General features: G+C 54.1%; 1 protein-coding gene across 1 annotated transcript; it reads left to right on the top strand.

Annotated features, from left to right (window-relative positions):
- The first annotated feature begins 3,990 nt into the window (after window positions 1-3,990).
- On the top strand, window positions 3,991-7,620 carry DLX1 (distal-less homeobox 1). The gene is made up of 4 exons (XM_029934379.1): window positions 3,991-4,070; window positions 4,481-5,163; window positions 5,842-6,041; window positions 7,268-7,620. The coding sequence occupies exons 2-4, from the start codon at window positions 4,851-4,853 to the stop codon at window positions 7,520-7,522; spliced, it is 768 nt and encodes a 255-aa protein (XP_029790239.1). The 5' UTR covers window positions 3,991-4,070; window positions 4,481-4,850; the 3' UTR covers window positions 7,523-7,620.
- Window positions 7,621-19,717: the final 12,097 nt, after the last annotated feature.

The following is a 19,717-nucleotide window of genomic DNA, read 5'->3' as shown; positions in this document are numbered from 1 at the left end:
CCGTTGTGTCTGTGCTCCTTGCGTCTCTGACAGTTACTAGGGGAAGAGGGTGGGTGGTAAGTTTTGAATCTCTAAACTTTTCACATGTGCATGTGGGGGGAGGGGGGGAATGAGCCTAGATGTTAGCTGGAAATTTTTTTTAGAGTCTCTTTTTTTCCCCCCCGCCTTGTGGATCCCACCTTGGCACTTGCAGGGGTCAACCACGCCCCCAGCCCTTCCAGTTCTTTCCTTTCACAGCTGCTTTTTCGGATGAAAAGATTAGCCCGCAAATGGAGGATTTGGTCACAAACATTTCCTTGCCTGTGAACTCTGGACCTGGTCTCTACAGAGCTTTATCAGTCCAAAAACATGACTTTCCCAGTCCCCTGTGGTTCCTCCTCCACGTCCCTCATTCTGTCCTAAGTGACCATCCCTGAGGTAACTTTTGAGAGCCCCTCTCTACTCCCCCATCAAACACACGACTGTCTGTAGCGCTAAGAATGAGAACATCGGCCTCGCGCATCCAGGTGTGAACAGCGTCCATCCAGCCAGTCTACCTCCTAAGCGGACATCTCCCTGTACTGACTGTGCGCTTCTGAAGGTGACCCAGAGGATCCCAGCAGGGGGAGATACGGAAACTTTTGAGGGCTAGAGTCAAGTTAACTGGGATTGGAACTGGCAAGCCAGCAGCTCCACCTGCTTCGGAAGCAGGAAATCCAAGGGTCCACATTCGGCATTTCCCAAAGGCCCATTTCTGATCAGAATACCTTTCCTTCCTCCGCACACTGCCCCCCCCCCCCGCACCTGTTCACACCTGGGCTAGGGGGAGGAGGTGCTGGGCCTCTAGCAGACCATAGAGAAACTATCCCTTTCGGATCATAGTTTAAAGAACAAGTTCAGTGAAGGTGTCTGGGCAGTCAGGGGTTATGCTAACTTTTGCTTCTACTGAAACGGGCTTTGCAAAGTTGCCACCCTCTAAATCTAGCTTGGGCTGGAGAGCATCAAGGAAATGTGAGCACCTATAGTTGTCATGACAGGTGGCCTCTGTGATCAGGACCCAAGAGGCAGCTTACTTTTGTGACACACGTAGTGGAAAAGATGGGAAACTGAGGCCATTAAGCGCATTTGGAAAAGTGGCTAATTCAAGCTTTTCCCTGAACTTGGATTCCCTTAGGTGTCCTCAAACCCCTCCAACTCCCTTTCTTCATGTCCAGAGATGTAGAATTTGGACCGAAGTGTTTCCAATTCAAGTGGATCTGAGAGCTGGAAAAGGCGAGGGGGGCAGGGTTTGAAGATTTACAAGGGCCATAGAAAAACTTTGGGGATGCCTGCGAGTTGGCCAAGCAAAAGCCTCAAGCCAGGCTGCAGCTCTGAAACAATCCGATTCTAGAGGAACCAGGCCCAGATGGCCTTGGGAGAGGTTTGCCAGATAATGATTGCACTTCTCTCGTGGAACAATCATTGCAATGGTTAGCCGATTATCTTATCTACGGATCAGTTTACTCAAAGTTCCTCAAGAATAATTTTATTAGGGCCACAGGATTTCACCATCCACTGGGATAACATGCTGCTTGTACAGCAATTATTCTGAGGTGGAAGTATTTTAGGGGACAGGTTTATAATCCTATGTATTAAGGTAACTAGTTTAAGCCTAATTTAAACATTATACACACATATATGTATATATAGCAGCGCCAGCCAATACTCAGCTCCGTAGGAAACAAACGAATTAGAACGAACTCCGTTTAACATGCTTTGAAGTTGAAGTTAGAAAGCAGATTTTAAAATGCCGCGTGCACCACCGTTATCACCCCCCAGATGAACTGGCCCCATACCGCTACTCCCGCCCCCGCCACTGGGATGGCCCACGCGCGTCTACGGCTACCACTACCGGGTGCAGGTCCTGCGGTATCTCCAACAAGTTCTACTCGGAATCCGGGAGTCTCAGGATAAATTTAAGAGTTCTGTTTCCTTACAGAGTTGGGGCAAGCAAAGATCTTAGCAAACTAACGTTTCTGGACAGGTGTCTTAGCAGCGGGAGTTGGGGAGGGATCCACTCTGGGCTCCTAGAGTGGAGATAAGATCGCTCACTCAGAGGCTACTCAAGGCCGGGCATCTCGGCTCCCTAGGGCCCCGGCTCAGCCCTCCCTCTCCGGACCTGCTTCTCTGGGGCTAGGAAATAATTCCCCAATGTAGAGACTCCCTCGCCCACATATAATTCATTTCTAACATGCACAAGGCTCTGAAGCCTTTTCCTGAGGGGTCGCGTGCGGGTCATTTTTTCCACGGAGCCAGCCCTTTCCCCTGCGCTGGAAAGGCTTGGATTTCCCCCTCCAGATGTGGACCGAGAGCCCTATGGACAGTTGCGACCTGTGGCCGTCCGTCTCCCCTTCCCCCATCTTGCAGTTCTCTGGAATAAACCCAGCCGTCGGGTTTCCTGACGCGTAGTCCTGAGCGCCCGAAGTCAACAGCCATTTCCCTCGGTCCCAACCCCGACCCCGCGCCCGCTGAGGCAATCACTTACGTGGGCAGGGCCCGCTATGGGTGCGCGCGAAAGACCAGGGGCCCGGGCGGCATCCGTGCTGCTGTGCAGGGCGCACCGCACCTCCGCACCCCGACTCAGGCTCTAGGAAGGAGCAATTAAAACCACAAATGCAACAAGGAAATCAAGAGGAGTCGAGCGGCTCCAGGAGTAGAATGGTGGCGGAGTCATTAGCTGGTTGTTGCTACGAAGCATCACCGTGTGGTTCGGTGATTAAGGAAAAAAAATCTTTTTAAACGTTGGCAAACCAGTTATTGGTTTGAAGGATTTTTTTTTTGCTTTGTTTTTCTTTTTGCTCCAACCACGCTGCCTGAAATATTGCTACCCCCAACATCATGCCCTTAAACCAAAGGAGAGGAATTCCGCGGGCAGCAGCTGCGGCTACAGAAGTTAAAACAGAGAGAAGCCCCTTCCACTAATATCTGTAACGACAGCACGATGTAATTTGTTTTGAATGTTCATTTTTATTGGTGTTCCCTCTGCCAAAATGTGCTTGATTACAGAGGTTTGTCCTGTGATCATTGCGCACTCCAGACAGGGGAAGGTGCATAGCCGAAGGTTCAGCTCAGGCCAGATCAAATCCCGGGCTGTTTAATGCTGAAAGGCTGCATGTTGCTATTAGTGTTAAATATATGGCTAATTATGCGTATGAAAATTAAACATCAGTGTTATGCTAATGGGGCGCCTTCAGCTGCGGATCGGAGCACTTGAGACTACCATTTAATCAAATGAATCAGTAACTAATACATCTGCACGTGTGAACTTTCACAAGATCATTTCCCCGTTCCCGTCACACCGCTAAATTATGAAAGAAATAATTATCAACACTTTCTAATTACCTAACAAAGTAATTTGGGATTCACCGTGGGGCTGGCGGGATGGGGAACCAACAGTCCCTAGCAGGCAGCGTGGTGCGCGCCACGCCTCGTGGGGGTGGCTGTGTGGTGGCGGCGGCGGGGGGCTTTTGTGCGCTTTTCTGTACCTAGCGCCCCAGAAGATAGAAGGCGCCCTGTCAGCTTTTGCTAGCCCTGCCCCCAGGCCCAGTGGCGCCCGCTTTGACCACTGGAGATGAGGAGGTTCCAGGGCGACAATGAGAGACATGACTGTACAAAGATATGCGAGCCTACCGCTGGTCTGTTTTTGCCGTGGGTTTCGGTGTTCCCCAGGACTCCTGAACCCGGGGTACCCTCGCCAGACCCAGCGAGGCCGAAACTGACCACCTCGTAACCAACGGCTCTAGCCAAACTGAGCCCGCCGGCTCCTCGGCTGCACTCCGCGCCGCGCCCTTGGGGCGAGTGAGTCCAGGGCTTTCCGCGCAGAGGGAATGAAGAGGAGGGGGAGGCGGAGGAAGGTTGGGAGGGAAAGAGGGGGTGTGTGTTGGGGGGAGGGGGCGGTGCGGCCGCCTTTCCTGGGAGGAGAAGCGCGGGTTCCTGGCTCTCTGCGCGCACTGCTTTAATCAGACCCGTGCAGCCTCGAGCTGGAGTGGCCAGCTGGGCCTGGAGCAATGCGAGCGGGCCCCAGGGAGCGGCGGCGGCGGCGCGGCGGCCGAGTGAGTGAGTTCGCCCAGAGGGCCCCAAACCCGCCCGCAGGGATATGCCAGAGCAGACCCAGGCACACGACTTTCGGGAGGAAAGCGCTCGGTTGGCTGCCTCTGGTGTCCCCACCCCACCCCCGTGCGCGACTTCGCGCTCTGAGGCCGCGGCTGGGCTCCGGAGCCCTAGCTGAGCGCTGGACCAGGTGACTGCGGCTAGGAGAAGCGGTGCCCCTGTCTGGGTGTTGCGGGGCGGGCGGAGGGTGGGGACTGTTGTGGGGAGAGGGCTGCTGCCCCGAGCCTCTGGTGGGGTTCTGGGAAGTACGGCGTGCCAGGGGAGGCGGGAGGTTGAAGAGCCGCGGGCCACGGAGGTCCTGGCGCGGGTGCTGCAGCCCATTGTGCGCCCCACGCGGCGCGCTCTGTTGCAGAGGAGCCCCGGCCGGGAAGTGTGGACGCGTTTCTCCCGAGGCCCGGCCGCCTCGCCCGCTCTAGTCCAGCGGAGCCGGAGCGCCTCGGACCAATCCCCGGTGATTATGCAAGACAGCGGACCAATCAGCTCCGCCAGCTCATGAATATTTATGACCTTGGCTGAGTCAAAGCTTTGAAGCGAGTTTGGGGAGCTCGGCAGCATCATGCTTAGACTTTTCAAAGAGACAAACTCCATTTTCTTATGAATGGAAAGTGAAAACCCCTGTTCCGCTTAAATTGGGTTCCTTCCTGTCCTGAGAAACACAGAGACCCCCAAAAGGGAAGCAGAGGAGAGAGAGAGAGACCCACACCCAGACCCCGCGAGAAGAGATGACCATGACCACCATGCCAGAAAGTCTCAACAGCCCCGTGTCGGGCAAGGCGGTGTTTATGGAGTTTGGGCCACCCAACCAGCAAATGTCTCCTTCTCCCATGTCCCACGGGCACTACTCCATGCACTGTTTACACTCGGCGGGCCATTCTCAGCCCGACGGCGCTTACAGCTCGGCCTCGTCTTTCTCCCGACCGCTGGGCTACCCCTACGTCAACTCGGTCAGCAGCCACGCGTCCAGCCCCTACATCAGTTCGGTGCAGTCCTACCCGGGCAGCGCCAGCCTCGCCCAGAGCCGCCTGGAGGACCCAGGTACGTGCGCCTGCTAGGGAGAAGGAGAGGGAGAGGAAAGGGTATGAAGGGAGAGAGGGACAGAAAGAGGGAGGAAAGGAGGGAGGAAGAGGGGGTAGGAAGAGAGAGAGGAGGGAGAGGGGGAGAGAGAGGTGGGGGTGGGGAGAACGCCGGAGCAGTGGAGGTTTCGGGTATCAATCTATGGATCCCTGTCATAGCAAAGGAAAAAAATTTCAAAATTCCACCCCACTCGCAACTATCCAGTAAAGGATAAATCCGAGAGCGTCCCCTGGAACTGTCTGGGCCTCTGGGTGGCTCTGTGCGCCGAGCACACAATGCCCCTTTGGAAAACAGAAACCCACATGTGCACGTATTAGTCTCAGTAATTATTTATTGCGTAGCGCTATAAACAATGTATGCAATTAAGGGTAATTAAACCTCAACTACTGCCTGCAAAAATAGCAAACTTTCCCTGCAAAGGCAGGAACTGCACGCTTGGGAACTGCCCCAGTCCGCCTGCTGCGGCCCGAGTCTGGCCCTCGAACTTTATGGGACACTTCCCTGGCTTTCGGAGTTTCTTGAGCGTTCTCTCTCTCAGCCCAGCCACCGCCACCCCTCGGTTGCCACTGGCCCTGGGCTCCCTGCACTAAAGGCTGTCCCTACATTAACAGCGGCCCTCCGCTTCTGCTGTCCCTCCAGGGGCTGACTCCGAGAAGAGCACGGTGGTGGAAGGCGGTGAAGTGCGCTTCAATGGCAAGGGGAAAAAGATCCGCAAACCCAGGACGATTTATTCCAGTTTGCAGTTGCAGGCTTTGAACCGGAGATTCCAGCAAACTCAGTACCTAGCTCTGCCCGAGAGGGCGGAGCTCGCGGCCTCTTTGGGACTCACGCAGACGCAGGTACCTTGCCTCTGCCCCTCTGCCAAGCGGGCTTCCCGCCGCTGGCCTGCGCCCGGAGCTTCTTGTCTTGCTTTTTGCGCCGCAGGGTCAGAGACATTGTGTGTGTGTGTGTGTGTGTGTGTGTGTGTGTGTGTGTGTGTGTGTGTGTGTGTGTGTGTGTCCCACTCCTGGCTCTCCAGGCGTCTCTCTTTCCTTCCTCATTCTTTCTGCCCTGGCTCTGTCACTGCACTCTGTACTCCACGCTGCCTGCCGCCAGGCTCTAGGTCCCTGGACAATCTGATTAGGGCGAAGAAGGATTTCCCTAGACGTTTGTTTGGGGAGTCTGAGGTCACACGTGCCCGAACAACTGGAACAATAGACGCTGGGCTTAATCCCTTCTTTGCCTTTAAAGTGTGTAGCTAATCACTCAGGGCCCAGGCCGGAGCCTCCCTCCTCCTCCGCCTCCTCCTCCTCCTCCTCCTCCTCTTCCTCCTCCTCCTCCTCCTCCTCCTCTTCTTCCTCCTCACTGGGCTGGGGTAGGAGGAAATCTCCTTCACCTTCCACCTCCCAAGGCCCAGACCTTAGAGGAGAAACCGGACCTTCCTTCCCAGATTGCTCTTCATACATGGGCTTTCTGATCAGGACTAGGGCAGGTTTCCAATGTCTGGGCCCGGATTTGGAGCAGAGCTGGGAAGAGCAAACAGACACTAGGACATTTTAAGTCCAAATGAAAAGTTTAAACAAAACCTTTGGCCTCCTCTGTCAGCCCCCAACTCACTCAAGGGCAGAAAGAATGGAGCAAGGAGAAAGTAGGTGGCATTGCAAATAAATTTTTTGCACTCCTTTCCTGTACTTCTTTCCTCCACTCAATTCTTTTATTGATGTTCATATTGGACTTGAAGACTCCTTGTTGTGCAGGAGCTGCTTCTTCCCCAGACTGTTGCCAGGGTCGGGCTGAGTCCCCGACAAGCGAAGGTCTGGATCCCCCGTCACTCTTCACCACCACGCCCCCTTGGCTCTCTGAGAGCTGCCTCTGTGGGCCACCGGCAGCCGGCAGCTGCCCTGGGAGGCTTTGACTCTTACAGGTGATGGTGGGGCTCTGCTCCTCCAGCGGGGAGCTGCCCAGTCTCGCAGGGCAGCGAGGGAGATCCTTCCTCCACGGTCCCACGCACAGCTCCCTCATCTCCCCGACGACCACGGGAGGCACAATGGACCTAGCCGAGTCACATTATTGTCTGCTTTTGCAGGTCAAGATCTGGTTCCAGAACAAGCGTTCCAAGTTCAAGAAACTGATGAAGCAAGGCGGGGCGGCTCTGGAGGGCAGCGCGCTGGCCAACGGCCGGGCGCTGTCTGCCGCCTCCCCGCCAGTGCCGCCCGGCTGGAACCCCAACTCCTCATCCGGGAAGGGCTCGGGCGGCAGCGCGGGCTCCTACATACCCAGCTACACGTCGTGGTACCCCTCGGCGCACCAAGAAGCTATGCAGCAACCCCAACTCATGTGAGGTTGCCCGCCCGCACCCTCCCACCTCCACCCCGTCTCCCCCGGCCCGGGTTCCTCCCGCCTTCCGGTCCATCTACCCTGTCCGCAAGCCCTGGGCCCGGAGAAGGGACCAGGGGGAAGAAGAAGGAACGGTGAAGGCAGGACGCCCGTCACCTCCTTGGAGTCCCGCGCGATCTGGACCGGTGACTTCCCGGCGCCCGCGCGCTTGCCCTCGCCCAGGCCTGCGCGGCGACAGCAGACAGCGGCCTCGGAGCGCAGGCACAACTGCCCGAGACAGCCAGAGCAGCAAGACGAGCCAGCTGGACCCGACCCGCCGACCCTCAGCTGTGTGGGACTATCAGGAAAAACAAAAAACAATGTAGAAAAAGCAAACGCTCTTTTCTGTTCTGTCCGTCTCTTGTCTCCTTTCGCTGTGTATCTGTGCGCTGACGAAGTCGAGGTCCTCGTCCGTCCACTGTCCTCATTCTGCGGCCTCTGAGAAAAGTCACCAGGTCTGAAGAGGCTCGGGCCAACTCCGGATGCTGGGACGCTTTGTTCTTTCGGACCTTCTCCTGGGCCTGCCTAACCATCTGTGTAGCTCGTTCAGGAATTGGGGGGAATTGGAGGGAGGGGTTCTTATTTATTGAGAAATAGACTTCTTCGCCTGAGGGGTGAATGTTGGCTAATTTGCAGTTCTGTGGGGCGCAAGGAGCGCAAGGTCCAAAAGCGTCGATTACTTTAAACGCTCCGGGAGAAACGATTAAGGAGGACCTGGTGATTTTTAACTTCTACAGTAACTTTTGTACTTCGCTGGTATGGAGAGGTTGGAACCTAATGTTTTGCATTTTTACATGTTCGTATTATTTTTAAAAGAAAAAAAGAAATGAAGCCAACACAATTTTCTCATCTTGGGAAAAACACTCCGGTCGCTTAGCCTGGACAAGAAGGAAAACCCTCATTCCCTCCTTGGGGAGGAAGGAAGAGGACCGATGGGCAGTGAAGAAAAAACAGGCGGGCAGAAAGGAGTGCCCTAGAGCCAGTGAGCTTTAAAGGAAGACAAAAGCAGCACTAATCCCCAGAGGCTCCACCACAGAATAATGGCACCCTGGGCACCTAGTCTCCAATGCAGGATCTAATCGCTGTACATATTATTGTTGTTAATTATTATTGTTATTATTATTGTTCTGTAAACATGTTGCACAAGCTTAGCTTTTTTCCGTTCTGTTGTGTGTGGCTGTAAAACCCGATGCTTTGTGAAATGAAAAATCTTGACATTTTACTTGTGAAATTTGGAAAATGTGATCAGTTGAAAACAACCGTGTTTTGTGTTCTCTATGTCAAAGTTTAGTTTTATATTGAGAATGTTAACTTATTGATTTGTATCTTGGAAAAAAGAACTTTGTAAATAAGTTATAAAGTTTCTCTGAGACAGTAAAATTATGGTTTCGAGAAAGAACTGCTGTCTGGTGTGCTGTGTGAGGGGGTGCTGTGGGTTGGACCAAGCCTCCGCTTTTGGGGACAGATAACGACAGGGATAGATTCCTGGCCCCAGACGTACCAGCAAGGCCCTACCTAGCTGCTGGGACCGTTTATGTTGCCCTGCTTCTGACCCCCAAGGGGTCGGATCCCTACCTGGGTTACAGGGTGGGCAGCGACTCTTTAGCCAGGGGCCTTGGAAGGGGGGGATCAGGAACAGGTGCTGTGCGGCAGAGGGGTAAGGGCTCTGGAACCAAAGGAACTGTGAAGGCTTGTTGAGAGGAGATGAAAGCAGAGCGCAAAGGTAGCCGGCAAGAGAGACTTGAGTGCCCCCCACACCCAGTCACCTCACCGGAAGCCTAGAGGACTGAAAGCAGAGACACTGGGCTTGGCCCCTAGCCTTTCCCGCGATCTGGCCTTCCGGCTTTTGCTTGCCCCCAGGGCTCTCGATTCCGACGCGGAAAATATCGGCCAGACACCGGAAAGGGGCCGGAAGGACACGTCTGTCAGGCTATACCCAGTCAATCACTGAGCTCCGGGGGACAGTCCCAAGGCGCCACCTGGGCCCCTCCACAGCCACTCCCACCATCGGACCCATCCTCTACGAGAGGCCCCTTCCCGCCTAAAGATCCCCGGCTTCTCTCTGCGCCTCAGATGGAAATGCCAAGGGAGCGGCAGAAGGGCTCTGCTGATTCCTTAGAACCCAGGAGCTGGCTGATGACACCCCCCTCCCCACGCTAGCTCGAAAGTCCCGAGGCCAGGCCAGTAAGGGGGCAGGCACCTCCAGGGGAACTCTCTGATGAGTTCTTTCCAGGAGATGTGGCCTGCGTGCAGCTAGAACCCCCCTGGCTCTCTCCACCCGGTGATGGCTCGGCTTCTCACCCCAACCCCAACCCCAGAGCCAGCAGCTGAGATTGAGGAAGCTCGGGGAAGCTGCGGGCCCGGACGGGCTGCCTGGATCGGTTCCCGCTTCCCTCGCACTCGCCTTCTGACACTGCTTCCTGCGGGCTGGCCCTCTGCTTTGGGGGGCCCTTTGCATCGCGCGGTGGGGAGCAAAGCAGGGAAGGCAGTGATCTGTGTTGTGACAAGCACCCATTTTTCAATTGGTGCTGGTGAAAGAGCAGATGCTCCAGGCTCTTCTGACGCCCTTTGGGAAGGGGAGGGGAAGTGGTGGAGGGGCGGTGATGGAGGGAGCTGGGGAAGTAGTGGGGGATGGAGCGGGGGACCTCGAGGCCGCTTCAGGGCTTGAGATTGGAGCTTGTCCTGTCCCGCAGGCCCCCAGAACCCGGAGTGCAAATGGGGGAGATAAGATCTCTGAGACCGGGAGCGGTCGGGCCTCCAAGCTGGGGGAGAACTGATTTCCCAGGCTGGGTTCCAACGCGGGGGTAGGGACCTTCCGGGATTTGGTTTTCCCTGGAGACGTGACTTTGCTAGAGGGGAGGTTTTGGCGGATTGCTCCAGCGCATCCGACCCCTGTGCGGCAGCCGGGGCCCAGGGCCTGAAGCCACAGGCAAAAATCTGTTTGGTCAAGCAGATTTTACTATTTCGAGATATTAGCTTATACTAATTTAATAATCTCTTGCTAACAGTTCAAATAGAGAAATTATTAGTTTTAGCTCAACGAAGGCGGTCTTTAGTTAGGCTCTATTATAATTATAAGCAGTTGCACTTTTAAAAATGTTAATCTCAATATAGGCCTAATTAATGCTGCCTTGTTACTGACAAGTAGTTCATCAAATATCTGATTCAAAGATTTTCATAATGAGTATATTAATTAAACTATGAATAATCTAAAGGTGGTTATATTTAAACAATACCTCATTATAATGATTAAATACTGATTTCGAATATTATTTCTTAACAATTGTCACTTAGAAAACACAACCTTTCCTTATGTATGAGTCTGTAATGGCAAAATGCAATTTTGGGATTTTTTCCCCTTGTTCAAAAAATGTGAACCTCATTTTAAAACACTTCTGAAATAGGTTACACACAGCTTAATGATTATCAAAATGACTCTTTTCTGCAAAAAAAGACCCCAAAGTGCGCGTACAGCTGCAAACCCAAGAGGGTCAGCATCATTTCACTGTATTCTCTTCTTGATTACAAGCCGGGCCCATCAAACACAACATAATTACAGTAATTTCAGGTTTATTTATTCTAATGCAGTTTCCCCATCTCTCTGGTAATTATGAGCAATTTTTTCGCCCAGGGAATCTTTTTGCATTAACAAAAGAGATAACGCACTGAAAGCCAAATTTGCTGTGCATTGAGAAAAGGGAAAAAAAAATCAAATAGGTGCGAGCTGCCATCTCTGCAATTCTCCGGTACCGGAGCCGGCAAATTGCTTGCAGGTGTATGGAGCAAGTCTGTCAATGGCCAGGCCTCCAAATTAGCAAATGCACAGCGTAGAAGTAGTGAAGACAGACTTAGCAAAATTGCCAAACAACAGATACCTCTTTAATATCTTCTCTCACACACACTTGCTCTAAAAGGGGCAGGGGTTGGGGGGGATGTAGGGGTACAAGCAACAATCCCTAGCCCCCTTCTCACTGGTCTTGGCTCTCATAAGCCTGGGACTGAGTGAGCCTTCAAATGGTAGTCTCATTGTGGAAGAACCCAGCTTCTCATTCTAGGCAATATTTTTAAAATATAAGATTTGGGAATGTATTTATAGTTCACAGCTTCCCTTCATTGATTATTATGGTTTTATTATTTTTTTCTTTCTTTCTTTTTGGGATCTGAACCTGTGCTGGGTTATGGGGCTCTTCAGTCTTCCTTATTCTGCGCTAATTTAAAGAGCCACAAAAAGTTTAAAAATTCTCCCATCTATAAGCAAAGAAATATGAATTTATTCTTAGAATCATGTGGTGAAAAAATTAGCCAAATCTGTCCCCTTGACAAAATTTTCCATTTCTGTCACCTATGGAAAGGTAGGTCTGGGCACTGCATATAGAACCTGAAATAGTTGATCCCAAGAAACGTAGAGGAAAGAGCCAACTCAGTTCCTATGCTATCTATTTTTCATCCTGCTATCTATTTTTTTCTGTATCTTTTAACAACCGGTTTTAGAATTATCTGGGTTTTGTCAAGCCACCACCTGGGCTAAATATCCTGAAATCACAGGTTAAAGCGAACTTTTCTGCTCCTCATCCCGCACAAGCCATAGGCATCTCCATCAAATGCAGTATGGAGGGTAAGGGTCTCTCCCTCCCATGACTCAAAAAATTCTCTTTCTTCAGTCCCCAGCTCCACAGCAGACCCCAACTCCAGTGTAGACAGGCAAACGGCTCTAAAGGGTGCCTTCCCCAGGCTCAAGAAACATGTCACCCACACCCACTCCTTTGCTACCCCCATCCCCCAACCTTCAGGGATTAACACTTCCTGAAACATCAAGTGTTTTTATAAAAAGAAAAAAAATAATCCTGACATCGCTGACAAGAAGTTTTGATGGAAGAATTAGCTGGTGCATACATAATCACTCCCCCACCCTCCTACTCCCGGAGCGGGAGCCGCCGCGGCGGGTGCAGCGCAGCCTTCCAACCCTCTGAAAAATGAAACCAGTTTCCACCCTTACCTTCTTCAGTGTCAATTTCAGATAATCTGGACACAATCTTTGCTAGATCAAATCAAAAGGGTCGAAGGCGGCATTTGGCTGGGAGAATGACAGGAAAGAAAAGGCAAAAAAGAAAAAAACGGAAATAAAAAGGAAAAATAGGAAATACAAAACCGACCAAACCAGATCAAAACAAAACCAGAAAACCAAAAAGAAGCCCCCAGCCCCATCCTCCTATCCTGAGAGTAAAGAGTGGAAAGAGGTCTCCAGGACCAGGCGCCTCGGAGCGCGGCAGGCTTTTTGCAGCGCTGCGCTTGCAGAATAGGACTGAAATTTTCGGCTATATCGCCTCTGTCTTTATAGCTGATGAAAAAAATTGCAGATTATTAGCATAAATGTTTACTCTTCATTACGCTGATGACATTGTGCACTCGAGATCTTGGTAATCTTTGGGAAAATTATGAGTAATTTTTAAAAATTTTAAAGCAGCAGCAGTTACCATGCAATTCAGGCTAATTCTGCGTAGGCTCCGAACGGATATAATTATCGAGGAGTCAAGATGTTATGCTAAAAACTATGCATTGATATTCCCATTTATTATGTACATACAACTTTGACAATGTTGATGCTTGAAATAGCAGGAAATTGTCTTGCGCAAAAATTACAGTCCATATTAGGACATCTGAAATTGCGAAGAATTATATAGTAATTGCAGGCTTTCAGATGGGAGAGCCAGAATGCTCAAACTAGTGCAAATGTGGATAAAATTACAGATCAGAGCAAAAATTAGGGAAAAAGGGGGTCTGGGATTTTTCAGGTTGGCTATAGGATTCCGGAAGTGTCTAATGCCACATGATTGCTGCAGCTTTAGGGGAGACATTCATGCCTCAAATAGCGCCTTGGCCAGGGTGGCTTTAATTGAATTTCTTGGGCTTTTTCTTTTAATAGGGGCAAATGAGAAAATTGGCCACCTAAGGCAAATTTTCACTGTTCTCGTGAACATGTCGAGAAGAGAATCCCTTTCCCCGCGTGCCTGTTTCTCCTGGCTTGGATGCCACAAAAGCCCCGTGCCCCCATCCTAAATGCCGAAACTAGGAAGAAAGTGACTGAGCCAGTCCTCCCGCACCCCCATCCCGACTCTCCTTCCTTTCTTATTTCCACTTCTCCTATCTTTCCGTCGGCCACTTTCCTGGCGTCCCCTCCACCTTGCTGCCCGTCGGGGCCCTGGAATTTGAAGGCCAGGCCGGGCGGGGGGGGGGGGGGGGGGGGGGGGGGGGGGGGGGGGGGGGGGGGGGAGTGGGGTGAGGGAGTAGCTGGCGGACTGAGGAGTTGGTGTGGATAAGTGTCTGCTATTTGGAGACTTTGGGGCTAGGAGGGAAGAAGCTGAGGGTCGTTGGGGCCGCCCTGAGAGGGCCTAGGCCCTTCTTTGGTCTTCACCGTCGCTAGATAGCGCCCCCCAGAAACACTCACTCCCCACTTGGGCGGCGCTTCTCTGGAGCACTGAGACACCCTGCGACTTTAAGATGCTGAGGCCAGGGCAGTGGAGGGATGGGGCGGGGCGGGGGTTGCCCCAGAGGAGGGGTCGACGCCGCTGCTGCTGCTGGCGGGAGAGTCTTCCGGGTGTGCGGCCACCATTCGGAGCAGCCCAGCCTCGGTGGAGTTCCAGGGCCAGAAGTGCCCATTGTTCTGTGAGCGACGATTTCATTTCTAGGGTGTCTGAGACTCCTGTACCATAAAAAGGAGGGCACGAAAGGGAGTGTGGGAAGCCCGCCATGTTTGGGCCCAGGTCTGCCCTCTGGGTTTACCCCAGCGCGGTCCAAGTCCTGTCCTTCCCTCCCTCTCGCTTCTTCTCTGTCCCCAAAGTTCTAATCCTTGTCTCCGCAGCCCCCGACGGCCCGCACGCAGCTGTTCTTCACCTTCCCGGGCTTCACACCTGGACCTCGTCTAACCCCCCTCCCCCCAACTCCTTGCGCTGGCAGGACCCGACCCGGGACGCAGCTGGTGCCCCAGGGCTCCCAAGGATCTCCCCCAAACGGCCTCCGGACATTTGCAGGAGCAATGCCACACCACCCGCAAACTGCTAAGACTCCGTGATTGTGGTCTGGCACGACCCTGAGGACGAGTGAGCAGTAGGAGTCGGAGCCGAGGCGGCCCCAGGAAGAAAGGTCTCTGGAGATTGTGCCTGTGTTCTCACGTGGATGCTCCGAGAGGCTGTACTTCCAAGACCAGCCTGCCCTTTTTTTTTTTTTTTTTCCATGAAACATACTGTCTCCCCCGCCCCGCCCGGCCCCAGGCCCCAGGGCGGAATGTAACATCTTGTAATGTGGCAATCACTGCCAAACCCGTCCCTGCGAGGGGAACTCCCGCCAGGGGGGCCTCAGAGCAACTTGGGGCCTCAGCATCCGCCCCCGCCGGTGTTTAAGGGGGGAAGGGGCGGGGCAGCAGGAAAGGCTAGCGGGGCAGATCCCAGGTGGGTAGGGATATCTCGGCAGGGGGAGGCTTCTCTGGGGCTGTTTTGGGTGTCATGACCCTGCCAGAGCCCACTAGTCTCTGGAAAGCCAGGTCGGACGGGATCAGGGGCCCGCGTAACCGGGACCGCAGGATCACTCCCCACTCACCGGCTCCTGGGGACCCCAAAAATCGAATGCAGAGGGACCTGTATTGTAGGAGGAAGAGAGGATCTGTAGCTTCATTTTCAAGGTCTCTGACCCTAAACAGGTTTATGGCACTGGTGGTCGCTGGTCCCTGGCAGGAAAGGAGCCGGGTTTTGACTTTTTGAGCGAGTGTTTGGGACGGGGACCCAGGGGTGGGCTGTATGGGAGTAGGAGAGTCGCTCCAGGATTTTACCGCCAGCGAGGACAACTTTTATTTATTTATTTATTTTCTTTTGAAAGGCATGGGATCTCTCTGATCCCTGACGTCTTTCTTCCCGGGGGCTTCTAACACTGTAGGGGACCGTTCCGCCACTTCTGCACTGCTCCCTTTCCCCCCTCTTTCTCTCACCCCCCACCTTCTACCGCTGAACTGTTTGTAAACAAAGCTCCAGTTTTCAAGCGCACTCTCCGCCCCCAGCAAATCTGATACTTCCCCCAAAGTCGCCCCACTAGTCTCGGAAATTCTTACACAGGACGGATATTCACAATTTCACAAGTAATCCTGAAAGGCCGAGGGGAAGCCTCCTAAACGGTCCCACATTGCAGCCGCACTGATTAGGCCCGGGATCCGTTCTCTTTCTTCTCTGCTCTCCTCAGCCCGGGAGTCACGGGGCCGGCGGCGGGAATTGGGGGCAGCGGGAGGGGTGTGTGTCTACGCCTCGCGGAGCACCCGGGGCTGGTGGCCCGCAGCCTGGCGCGCGCTGGGGGAGGGGAGCCAGGCAGGGAGCAGAAGGGGATGCTGGCGCGCCCGGGCTGCCTGCCTCGGGAATTGGAACTCAATACCAGCCCCTGCCAGAGTTCTGTGCAACCCTGCCAGGAGGTGGAGCGGAGAGGGCCGGGCACCTCTCACTCTTTGGCTTCCCTCCCCCTGCTTCCCAGCGCTTGTCACATCCTGTCTCTGGCCTGATATTTCACGCGAGCAAATGGAAGGGGATTACAATGAAGATTTATGTGTGTTCCGAGCGCGACTGGTTTCCCAGTGTAGGGAGCCGAGATCGCTGCTTCCCATTTCCATTTTTCATTCGCGCTTTGGGTAGCGCAGTCCCGCGCGGGGGGAGCGTGTCTGCGCGGCGGCGGGCTGATCACAGGGCTCCGCGTCTCCCGGCGGGCCGGGAGACTGTGAGAAAGACTTGCCAGCGCGTTGCCCCCGGCGGGGCTGGAGCCGGCCCCAGCCTCCCCCAGCCGGGCTTTGTTTGTCCCCTCGCTCACCCCTCCCCCTCCCTGCCCCCTCACTTCAGGGACCTGGGCGCACCCTAGCTTTCCCTTCTCTTTGCCCTTCTCCTCGTCTGCGGAAACGCCCCCTTCCTCTGGCCCCTGCACCCTCCAGCTCTCTGCGTAGCCGGCTTCCCGGGGAAAGACGCGCCGTGGCCTGGCGCGACCCCGCCGCCGCCGGGTGCCAGGTTCGGTGACTCCAGCGAGTCTGTGGGGCCTCGGCCCACCCCGGAGCTGGGGCCGCCCGCCCTCCTGGCTCCCAGGCTCGCTCATGCCAAGGCCTGTTGCGTGATTCCAACTTGGGCTGACATTCCCTGCCCCGGGCGCTCCGGCATAGGCCTCTTAATCATCTTGTCTGCTGCAGATCCTCGACACCAGCCAATTTACTGCCCCGTCTCTCCTCGCTGGTTTCAGGAGGGGGAGGGGAGTGCGCGCAAAGGAGGGGGAGGGCACATACAACCGCAGGAGGAAGGCTGGCACCAGCTACTGGCACTCAAAGAAAACCGCGGAATTTGGAACTGGGGGGCGGGGGAGAGCAAGAATGGGGGTCTGCTAGGCAGAGGCCGCTTAGAGAAGGGAGAATCACGGGGTCAGTGAGCTTCAGCTCAGGTCTTCCTAGCCTGGGAAAACAATGCAAGAGTGGAAACGGACACTGGATTGTGTAGCCTCTCTGTCTTTCCCAGAGCCCCCCACTCCCTATCCAGATTCTGTTGAGACTCCATGCAGGCCCCAAAACAATCTGGCCAGAAAAGACAGGATTCCTTTCAGGATGATACCACTGAGCCTAGAAAGTTGCCCCCATCTTATGTCTGTGATTTGGCCGAGGTGAGTTGAAGACACACGAGAATGGCCTGGGTAGCCATGCCGTAGAAGAGGAGGCCTGGATCTGGCAAGCAGTGCTCTCAGGTCCATCCCTAATCTCCTCTCCAGTAGAGGCAGGTCCCTTCAAAGGGGGTGGCTGAGGTTCAGTCTCTCATGTAAGAAGAGGCCAGAGCTCCCCCAGCTCTAGAGTGCTGCTCTTTCACATAGGGTGCAGTTGGAAAGGCCTCTGGGTAACTCTGGGTCTCATAATCACAGGCACAAGTGAAGCCTCCCTGTTTGGGGGGACATTAGAATAAAACAATATACTACCAGCAGCAAAAATGGGTACTTCCCATGTGCCAGATACTGTTACATGATCATCTCATTAAACGCTCACAAAAACTCTGAGATAGTTATTATTTCTCCTATCATACAGATCTGCACACTGAGGCACAGAAGAGGTTACACTGAGTAGCCCAAAGTCGCAAAGTGATTGAAACCAAGAAGCTTCTTTTGTAGGCCTCAGTGCTTTGAAGGAAAGAGGCTTTTAGTTCAGGCCTGCATTGCCCACCTAACCCATGGCCCTGGCAGAGAATGCCAGAAAGCAGGGTCACTTCCAAACCTGGAAGCCAGTTGGGGGTGGGATCCAAGGTGGAAGGCAGAGCTGAATGGTGTGAAACCTTTCCCCTCAGAGAATGTGAAGTGGGGAGAGGCCGCTTGGATCAGTGGTCTGTGTGAATGTGTATGTGTGCAGGTGTGGATATGTAGGTTTCTGTATCGGTATATGTGAATGTGTGTGCATGAATTTTTGTGTGTGTGAGACTCAGCAGGAGTGCGTGTACGAGTGAGAGGATGTGACAGTATAGATGTGACTGTGAGAGTCACAGTGCGTGATTGTATGTGTGCTGGCGAAGCCCTGTGTGCAGGGGTCGCCCGCCCTGCCTTCCAGAGCAGCCAACCGAGTTTCCCCGAGAGGGCCGGGGTGACTCACAGAGCTCTAGGCTCTGCCAGCCCCAGAAGGGCCGCAGGGCAAACAGAAGGAAGGGTTCAAGGTAGGGGTCTGACCCCGGCTACGGCAGCACTTCGGCGGCGACTGCAGGTCCCCCGCAGCGGCGCCGCGGATGCACAGCCTGGCCTGCACCACTGGCTCGGGGGCGGCAGAGACCGCCCAGGCTCAGGGCGGTGGCGCCAGCACTGGAGGGGCCTGGCGGGCGTGTAGGCTGCAGCCGCCCGGCTCGGAGTGAGTCACCTCGCCGAGACTCGGGCGCCTGTAGAGCGTGAACGTTTCGGGGAGGCCCGCGTGGAGCGCGCCTGTTCTTGCCTCGCCGCGCCCCACGGCTCTCCCGGCCTCTGACGGGTGTAAATGTCACTCGTGGCTGGCCAGGTTCCCCGTCCAGGCAGTGGCTCGAGGTCTCAGGTCATGACACCAAGAAACAAGCGCACACATCCAATGAAAACAATAATTTATTTAAATAATCTCTTCATATTGTAAAATCAACATTAAGAGCATGTTGTTCTCATAATAAATAACCCCAAAATACCTTTCATTTCAAGAACAAAGACTTTAGGATAAGATAAAACAGAACCAAATCAGTAGCTTAGTTTAACTGAGAACATTTTCAAAGGGAAAAATTAAATGGAGGGGTTGCTGAGGTTACTGCTAAACCGCAGTTTTCACAAGTGGGCGTTTACAAAAAGTCCCAAAAGACGAATATTTTTATACAAATAAATCGGTGGGAAAATCTGCACAGACACCTTTATTTACAAACTCTATGTCGAAGTCCAGCCTAATAATCCTGAATAGGTTTTAAAAAAGATAATTTAAACACATTTTTTGCAGTGTCCACATATTAAAAAATCATTTTTTCCCCAACATCAAAATGAGGTCATCCGCAAAGGCACCTAAACTTTTAAAAAAATAAAAATAAAAAAAACTCCACTGGTGATGGATGAGGAGAGCTAAGGGAGCGTTCCTGGGGGAGAGCTCTGGCGGCCGCAGGGGGGCTCCGAGGGCTGGGGATCGCAGGGCCGGAAAAAAGCCGCGGGCCGCCGGGGTCACTGGGGCGGGCGGGGAGGGCGCGCAGGCCCGGGAGGTCAGGCGGCCCGGCGGACTGGAGCTGGGCCTGGGGGCAGGCAAGGAGAATGGAGCCTCAGAGCACCCTGGAACCCTCGCGGGCGGGGGAGGCGTCCCTCTCGGACTTAGCTCGTGGCCCGCGGCTAGGAAGGCGCCCGGAAACCTCGCGGGGCGGGGAGGGGTGGGGAGGCAAGTCTGAGGCGGGGCTCCGGTCGGAAAGGCGGCCGCGGCGGGCGGCCCTGCCCGGGGGCCTCGGAGAAGAGCCTTCCAGTTCCCGGCCGCTCGGTGGCCGCGCAAGGGAGCAGGGCCCGCGGCGGCAGGCCATCTCGGGCCGCTCCCCCCGGAGGGGTGGGAGGCATCCGCGGGCCAGTTGGAGGGACTCTCTGGCTCTTGGAGGGAGCACCGAGGATCACTGGCCTCTGCTCTCTCAGTCTCTGGCGCGGT

This window comes from Suricata suricatta, chromosome 3 (genome assembly GCF_006229205.1).
Source record: "Suricata suricatta isolate VVHF042 chromosome 3, meerkat_22Aug2017_6uvM2_HiC, whole genome shotgun sequence".
In the NCBI taxonomy this organism is placed as follows: Eukaryota; Metazoa; Chordata; class Mammalia; order Carnivora; family Herpestidae; genus Suricata; species Suricata suricatta.
The sequence above is the reverse complement of the archived record's forward strand: the minus strand, read 5'-3'. Positions and strand labels throughout refer to the sequence as shown.

Coding starts and splice junctions, on each gene's coding strand:
- DLX1 (XM_029934379.1), top strand. CDS start 4,851: ATGACCATGACCACCATGCCAGAAAGTCTCAACAGCCCCGTGTCGGGC. Junction 5,164..5,841: donor GAGCCGCCTGGAGGACCCAG/GTACGTGCGCCT, acceptor CTGTCCCTCCAG/GGGCTGACTCCGAGAAGAGC. Junction 6,042..7,267: donor TGGGACTCACGCAGACGCAG/GTACCTTGCCTC, acceptor CTGCTTTTGCAG/GTCAAGATCTGGTTCCAGAA.